The sequence below is a fragment of the Halictus rubicundus genome, chromosome 6 (genome assembly GCF_050948215.1).
Source record: "Halictus rubicundus isolate RS-2024b chromosome 6, iyHalRubi1_principal, whole genome shotgun sequence".
Lineage (NCBI taxonomy): Eukaryota > Metazoa > Arthropoda > Insecta > Hymenoptera > Halictidae > Halictus > Halictus rubicundus.
The window spans coordinates 4320638-4328380 of NC_135154.1; the positions used below are offsets into that span (position 1 = coordinate 4320638).

The 7743-nt window shown below is 37.9% G+C and overlaps 1 protein-coding gene across 4 annotated transcripts; it reads right to left on the bottom strand.

Annotated features, from left to right (window-relative positions):
* Positions 1-631: 631 nt before the first annotated feature.
* Positions 632-6283, bottom strand: LOC143355045 (uncharacterized). Of its 4 annotated transcripts, none has more exons than XM_076789498.1 (9): positions 5922-6283; positions 4459-4702; positions 3805-4032; positions 3549-3595; positions 3403-3452; positions 2844-3061; positions 2618-2768; positions 1557-1827; positions 632-944 (listed from the first exon to the last, which is right to left on the bottom strand). In XM_076789498.1, the coding sequence occupies exons 1-9, from the start codon at positions 6166-6168 to the stop codon at positions 820-822; spliced, it is 1581 nt and encodes a 526-aa protein (XP_076645613.1). In that variant the 5' UTR covers positions 6169-6283; the 3' UTR covers positions 632-819. The 4 variants fall into 4 exon arrangements, with proteins under 4 accessions (XP_076645613.1, XP_076645612.1, XP_076645611.1 ...); XM_076789497.1 differs by having other exon boundaries at positions 633-944; positions 3403-3595; positions 5922-6038; positions 6099-6283; XM_076789496.1 differs by having other exon boundaries at positions 633-944; positions 3403-3595; positions 4465-4702.
* Positions 6284-7743: the final 1460 nt, after the last annotated feature.

Consider the following 7743-nt stretch of genomic DNA (forward strand, 5'->3'; position numbering starts at 1 on the left):
GTACCTGAGAGCAATGGAAGTATAATATAAAAAATATACGTTACGTAGAATAAATATAGAAATGAAATACAATACATGCAATTTTTGCTATGTGCAACATTATACAAACTCCAGGAAGCGTGATCGCAAGCCCCATCAACCATTTTGATTACTATTTATTGTTTCTTATGTATTATTTTAATATTATTTTCTATTTTTTATTCTTATGTATAATTTATAATTATTATCTTTGTATATGTAACGATAGATCTAGTATTCCTTCTGTAAAATAATAAGTATCATTTTCAATCAGTCCTTTAGTCAGTAAAAGTGTATTATTTACAATTTATTGAGCATCCAAAATGGATTTTTACGCGTAAAATATTTAAAAAAGTAAAGTTAACACACGAAGGGATTCGAACCCGGTCCTACGACGTGAAAATACAGCACTCTGCTGCTACGCCGAACTTCTGCGTGGTAACGTCGTGAACTAAATTGGCATTTTACATATCTCGAAAACTATTGAGTGTCTGTCCCTATAATGAGGTATTTTCGTAATCGGGGGAACTATATCAATAACTCTGCAAAATCTCAACTAAATCGGTGACGACTAGGCTTTGCAGTCTCCTTGCCAGACCGTTCGTGCACTCAAAGATAGGTAAATAATGCATTCGCGAGAGTATTTATGATTTATTTTGAATTCCGCGGCGTCGATTGATATTCAGCTGACAAGTGATGCGAATTTAGTGGTTTTCCGTTGAAGCGTTTCGATATGGCAGGTGTCCAAGGTTGCCGACGCGACGGTTCGAGTATCGGCTGTGACGGGTCTGGCACCGTTGGCTAGAGGAGCCACTCATCGGTGAACTCTTGGATCTCTTCCTTTCCGACCATGTTGCTTCTCGACGCCTCTGGGCAACCTCCGAAGATCCAATTTACTGCTCGCAATAAGGCAGGCTTGAATCGATCTGCATCATAAAAATAGTATCTGTGCTCCACTTATATGGATAAGCTTGCAGTTTTAAAGAGTTTTCAATCCATGAGGATTAAATCCTCCTTTAGGTCAGTGTCTGATTTGCTCGTTCTGTACATTATAGAAAAACATTAATTTTTATATTAATCTTTTCTTTGTATAGGGTAAGTTTCATCGTTACTTTGATCGTTAATGGAAATATTTTACACATTGAAAATATGAATAATTACATTGATAGACACTTGATTCGTTTGATAGAATAATGCTTTGTAAGTTTCTACAAGAATACAAGGATGTTCTCATTTAGATTTAAAATTTATTTCATAATTTCCCACAAAGTCGCCTTTATAACACTAAAAGTACCGTGTTATCGAGATGACGGACTTGTATTTTCTCATAAAATTGACAGAAATGCGTTTCACAAGTGTTTACAGTAGGTACACACACACACACGTACAAATCAATTTACTTAATAATTTTATCTGATAGGTTTCCAATTGTAACGCACGAAACAAACAAACAAAAACTGGATCGTTTTGATCCACCTGGTACTTCCAGTGTTAATGAATATTTTAAGATACGACTCGTTGTTGTGATCTTAACGTACTCTTCAGAATAGGCTTTGTACAATAGGCTTCGTCCATGTCGAAGATCGAGTCGTCCGAATACGTTTTGTATACGCGTTTCTCCCTCTGAGGCCTTTCATCAAAATCGTACATCGTAGGTGTTCGCCCTCCGAGCTGCGAATTTTCGTCATCAGCTTCACCTCCGCGATCCGTAACATAAGTTACATCATTTCTACGGTGAGCCACTACTTTTTTCGTATCGACATACCTTGACGATACACTGTCACGTGGATCTGCACCTTCTTCGCGTTTCTAAAGGGAGAGTAATAAATTCTAAGTCGCTAAAAGTTGACGTTTTATGGTTACCCAGTAAGCAATTTGCTATGAATTTGCGACCAAAATTTGTCTACAAATTCCGATCCATCTGTTTCTGCATTAGGCTTGGTATTTAAGTGCAAAGTTTGCAGGCAGAATTCGATGCCAAATCAAGAGCAAATCGAGGCCAAACCTTGGCTTCGTCATAGAGGGCGGTCGGTCTCACTAAGAGCGAACCTAATCTTGTTCGCGAAAAGGGAGAACTGAATTAAATTATTGAAAATATATGTCACTTAAAATTATATAATTTAGAAATTTAAATAAAATTCTATTTTTCCTGCAACAGTAAGGTTTACTCCGATTTTGCCCGATATGTACTCGCAGAGCAAGGACTTAGTGCCCTCTATAGGGAGTATGCGTGATCACTGTAGCGCCGCTAGTGGATGGCATGTGAACTATTGGCAGTGAAAATACATATGCTATATACTGTTAATGCTAACATTAACTGTAAACGTTCGTTAACATCAACCAATTTGATGCAAACAGTGCGATCGACCTGCCCTCTATATCTCGGCATGGAATTTTGTCTGCAAATTTTGCATTCAACTGTTTCCGCATTTGGCTCAGAATTGGTCGACAAGTTTTGGGGTCAAATTCATAAAAAATGAGACCAAATTCTTCTCCAAGCAGGGTTTAGTATGAAATGGACAATGACTATCTGGGTAGTAACTCGATAGTTACAACAGTATATCGCAAACGTTAGATCGTAAAATAATCAGTAAATTACATGTGTGATTATTTGATCTTCATTTAGAAAATTCACTTTTCGATCGTTGCTGAAATTACTCGTTCTCAATATCCGACTGTCACGGCCATAGTTCGTGTAGTTATCTTCCATCTTCTCGTGCGATTTCGGGTTTATCATGCTTTTTGACGATCTGCGGACCAAAAAATTGTGATTGACTTGCAGCGTTTGCTATGTAATGTGTACGGTGACAGAAAGCTCCCATTACTTTAGTACGTTTTTAGTTGCATCCAATAATTCCGCGTTAGAAACTTCCTTGCTATTTATTTCTGCAGATGACACCGAGCAACCATTGCCTCCACCGCAACATCCGCTTCCGCACTGATGCGAGTTTGACTCGTACAATGTCGTGTGATCGTAATATCTTGGAGCTTTCGCTTCCGGTGTAGAGCTCAGATCGACGTCTTTGACGTATGTCTCCATTCCCTGAATTAATTTTTCAACGTGCAATTATGGGATCGAATGTCCTTTCGTTTTCATGGATAGGATTGACGATTAAAATACTAATTGTGAGAAACAAATACAGTAATGTCTCAATATATAAAATGATGAAACTTTATTGTTTCTAATGTTTGTTTTACGATACTTTAACCAAAGCATTCGTGACACTTTACTCGTTGAAAGGACTCTAAACACAACACACTCTAGATTACATTTATCAAGGGGTACATCTCACGGCAATGGGGATGAACGTTTTAGATATATCGTGCGCCTCTTTTTTCATATTGTACCGAGACAATACTGTAGTCATAAGGGACTGAAATTACCGATTCTGTGTAGTTATTATCATCCCTCGTTGGCCCCTCTTGTTCTGAAACTGAAACTTCCGTTTTCGTAGACAATCTATCAGTCGATGTGCAGCATTCCTTGTACTCTATTCTACAGTATGGATCTTGAACGAAAATGACGTCACCTTTTTCATATTTTTGGTCGAGCATGGCCATCTCGCGTGGACTCCCGCTATAAGTAACAGTGAAAACATTTCCTTAAAATGGTTCCTTCAGTTTTTCAATAGAAAACCTACGTCATTTGGGTTACTAAAATCTAGTGAATATAACAATTTAAGAATTCGTGGGTTTTTATAATATGTCTGTTTAGCGACCATATAATCAGCCACTACAATTCCCGTAAACAAAACAATTCTTTACTTATGTTTACTGTAATTGTACCTGATTAAAAGTGCATAATTTTCAACAGATCCATTGATCCTGTTCACACCACGTAAATTTGATTTTACATATTTCGGCAGATCATCTACTCGGTCAGTATAAAAATAAGATGGCTTTCTTTCCACGTGTGAATCCGAATCCTTTTTAGTTACACTGTTCCGTAGGTAGGGACGAGATTGTCGGCTATCTTTACTTTGCTTCCTCAATAGTTTCTTCCTTTCCCGAATTCTATAGAATATATCATGTCTATTTATAATAGGTTTATTTAATGAATATGATTTATAATGAACATATCTGTTTCTTGTAATATTTTCATTTTAGTGTAAAACATGTATGTAATGATCAAAGTTAATTTTTTCAAGTATGTTCACAAAAACTATCTTTATATTAGAGCAAAGCTGTTCAGCGTCTGCCCGTACGGGCAGCGATTTTGTTGCCCTGAGCATACACAGAACGGCGGGCACGAAGCCACGCCCCGGCGGGCACGAAGCCACGCCCCGGCGATGACGAAGCCACGCCCCGGCGGGCAAGGCTGCATGTGTTTGTCACACGCATTATCACAGCTATGTGGCAAGTTACGGCTGTGTTACGGCTGTTGTCCGTAGCTATGCCCGCGGGCATGGGCGCATTAGAGGAAAAGACAATGTTCTTTACACTGACTCCTGTAATCCATCGCTGACCATACTTGGTTTCCGCTTCGAGTTGCAAGCCTGCGGACGCTTCAAACCTTCATTTTCTACACCTTCTTGTGAACGCCGGTTTAAGGATTGCTCGTATCTCGCACGATGATAATTGGATTTAATAGTTTCATACATGTAGTCGCTTTCACAAGCGCTGAGTGCCGTTTTCAAAGTATTCGCCGTGATGTCAATTATGGTACAACAGATTTTGCGCGCATCTGCAAACAAAGTACGTCATTAATATGATTTGATAATTATACTTTTAATCAATTAGCACAGAACATTTATCTAAACCAATTAAGATGTATCTAAATTAATCACAACATCAATTCCACAGAAGTTATTGCAAAATAAGCCGCTCATTTGCCAAATCGATTAACTCCACAAAATAAAAAGTGGAAAAAATTCAATGATATTCAACTTAGTTGTTAAGAAAATTTATTTTAATATTTTAGCAAAAAATTTTAAGAAAACTCGATAAGTAATCGATGTTTAATCGATTCGGTCTGTGAACAGATCAAATATAAGAAATCCATTAAAACGCGATATTTGTTCGAACAAAAAGTTACTCCTGGCCTATGCAAAAGATTGCCAAAAACGTTTTACTAGAAGAATTATCTATTTTCTCCTTTAGTAAAGGGACAGAGAGCCAAGTTTAAATAAAGTCGCAGTAAACAATCTGCTCTTGATTTTCTAGGAGTTTTCCACCAAAACTTGTCTACAAATTTCGAACCATGTGGTTCGGCATGTCGCTCGGATTTGAGTGCAAAGTTTGCAGGCAGAATTCGAGGGCAAATCGAAGGCAAAACGAGGGCAGACTCTGCCCTCATGTAGAGGGCAGATCGGTCGCACTAAAAGCGGACCTAACCTTACTCTAAAAGTAAGTATCGGGCAAACTCGGACTAAACCTTGCTGTAGGAGGGGAAACGGGATTAAATTATTGAAAATACACGAAACTTAAAATTATGTAATTTCAAAGTGTAAATAAAATTCCGGTTTCCCTCGTACAGTAAGGTTTACTCCGTTTCTGCTCGATATTTACTCTTAGAGCAAGGTTAGGTCCGCTCTTAGTGCGACCGACCTGCCCTCTTCACGAGGTCAAGGTTTGTCATGGATGTGGCATGGAATTGCGATTGAGAACATTGCACTCAAATACCGAGCCATCTGTTTTCGCAATAGGCTCGGAATTTGTCGACAAGTTTTGGTCGGCAAATTCATAGCAAATAGGGACCAAATGCAATCATGACCTCGGCACCAAAATGTGCTCGACGCGGGTTTACCTGACTAGTGTAGTCCAGAACTGCCTAAACTTACAACACCAACAAAACTATGTCGAGCAGCGTCTGTTTATAATTAATATTTTGTAGGTCTTCTCAGGACGTTTGAAAATTTGTTTACGAACCTTCTCAGTTTTCTATTTATCAATCGATTACTCACATGGACGAGATTCTGGGATATAATACAGAATCACTCCTGACAGTGTTAACGCTATCAACGAGAGCCGTTTAAAGTAATTGATCCAGCCAAACAGGGAGAAAGATTCTTCCGAATAACCTGACGAGTGAACACTAACATTATTTCGATTGTCGACTCCCGACATATTTGCCCACTTACTGTCGCTGTTCCATGATTTTGCAGCGGTGCACTGTATCGCGAGCACACCGAGTACGACCAAGAGTTTCATAACTATTGGAGAGGACGCGAGCTTCCGTCCATCAGCTGATCTTCGATATTACGTGGGCATCGTCATGATGCTTCGGATAAGACGGAAGGTAGCAGAGATGCTCACCAGTGCGACATTCGCCTTGGGGCAAACCATAAAAAAGCGAATTTCACTTCGCTCAGACTTGCTTAAGTTAGCGATGGAACCAAGTTCAGTGTGTACTCGTGAATGCGAACTGACACAATATTTTTAAAAATATTATGCAATATGAATACGCTCACAGTCCAAGTACATCTAAGTTTCAGTACACAGAAAGGCAATGAATTTTTCGATGATAATAATAAGCCTTCTCTTAAGTAGATCATATTACGTTATTCTACAAATTTCAAATAAACTTTAATACGTTCGCTGCCAGCGTTTGTTTCAGCAACTACCTTCATAGTAATAATATTCTGTATGCAATGCAACCTCTCACAAAATATGAAAAAGAGAATATAAAAATTTATTACAATAATTTATAAATTCTCTGATTATTATCATACTATGTGACATAATTTTGTTAAATACGAATGTGCAAACTGACTTCAATTTTCTTTACGTAAAATACAATATCGTCGTGTTAAAGTACAATAAACGTGTTAAAGTTAATTTCATTTGCGTGTTAATTATTAATTCAGTTTGTATTCTAAATCTTTGTTATGGTTTTAGCTATTAGACGAAGTGGTTCTAACTGCGCTAGTTCTGAAAGAAATCACAGGACATAAGAGACAAGACTTCGTAATTATCGATAAGGTAGAGTGACTACGTTACCGACAAAATTAGGCGAAAAATGGTTTTATGTGCCTCAACTTTTCGTACGTATATGAGAATATTTTTCGCTGGGAAAGGGCTCATTTGAAAGAGGAAGGTTTAATGTAGCGCTCGCTGGTTATGAGCTGACGAGATTATGCAGATATTTGATAATATAAACGTTAGAATAGGCCAAAAATTGACGATGTGTATGCCGTGGAATCCAAGCATTTTTATGCCCTTGGATGAGTTTTCTCGACGAAATCGAGAGTAGCGCGCGCTAGAAAATATCTCCAGCTACAAATTGAGCTATATTTTGTCTAGATTCTCTGCGAAATAAAGTCAAAAACTTGAAGCACGTTTCTGGCGTCAGAATTCATGACTTCGATAATACAGAGCAAAAAATGTGATAAGTTTAGTCGCAGACTTAAGACCTGCCGGATCAAGACCAAAACGGATCTTAAGTCAGTGTCTGAAGACTGTGAACGGAAATTATACAACAGTTACCGACCTGCTGACTCTGCAAAAGTCACGTGACTACCCTTGGCCCTTATACAATATTACTCTCTATTTTTTGGGGATTTATTCTTTCACGAAATCATTTGAAATTTTCTCATCTGCAGTCGAATTTACATTTGAGTAATGATATATCTGTATTTTTTATGGATATTCAACAGCGATAAAAATAATGATTGTTTAGTTATTACGTTGTTCAAAGTCGATTTCACATATGTTTTTATTGAGTATGTGTAGTGAATAGCGTAAAGGAACCAAGTTTTTATTGGAAAGAGTGAACAGTACAACTTG

Excerpts from the sequence above, each read along its gene's own strand:
- LOC143355045 (XM_076789495.1), bottom strand. The coding sequence starts at position 6,168 with ATGAAACTCTTGGTCGTACTCGGTGTGCTCGCGATACAGTGCACCGCT. Across the intron at positions 3,062-3,402 it reads ATAATAACTACACAGAATCG|GGAATGGAGACATACGTCAA; the intron begins GTAATTTCAGTC and ends AAATTAATTCAG. Across the intron at positions 1,828-2,617 it reads AAGATCAAATAATCACACAT|AAACGCGAAGAAGGTGCAGA; the intron begins GTAATTTACTGA and ends CTCTCCCTTTAG.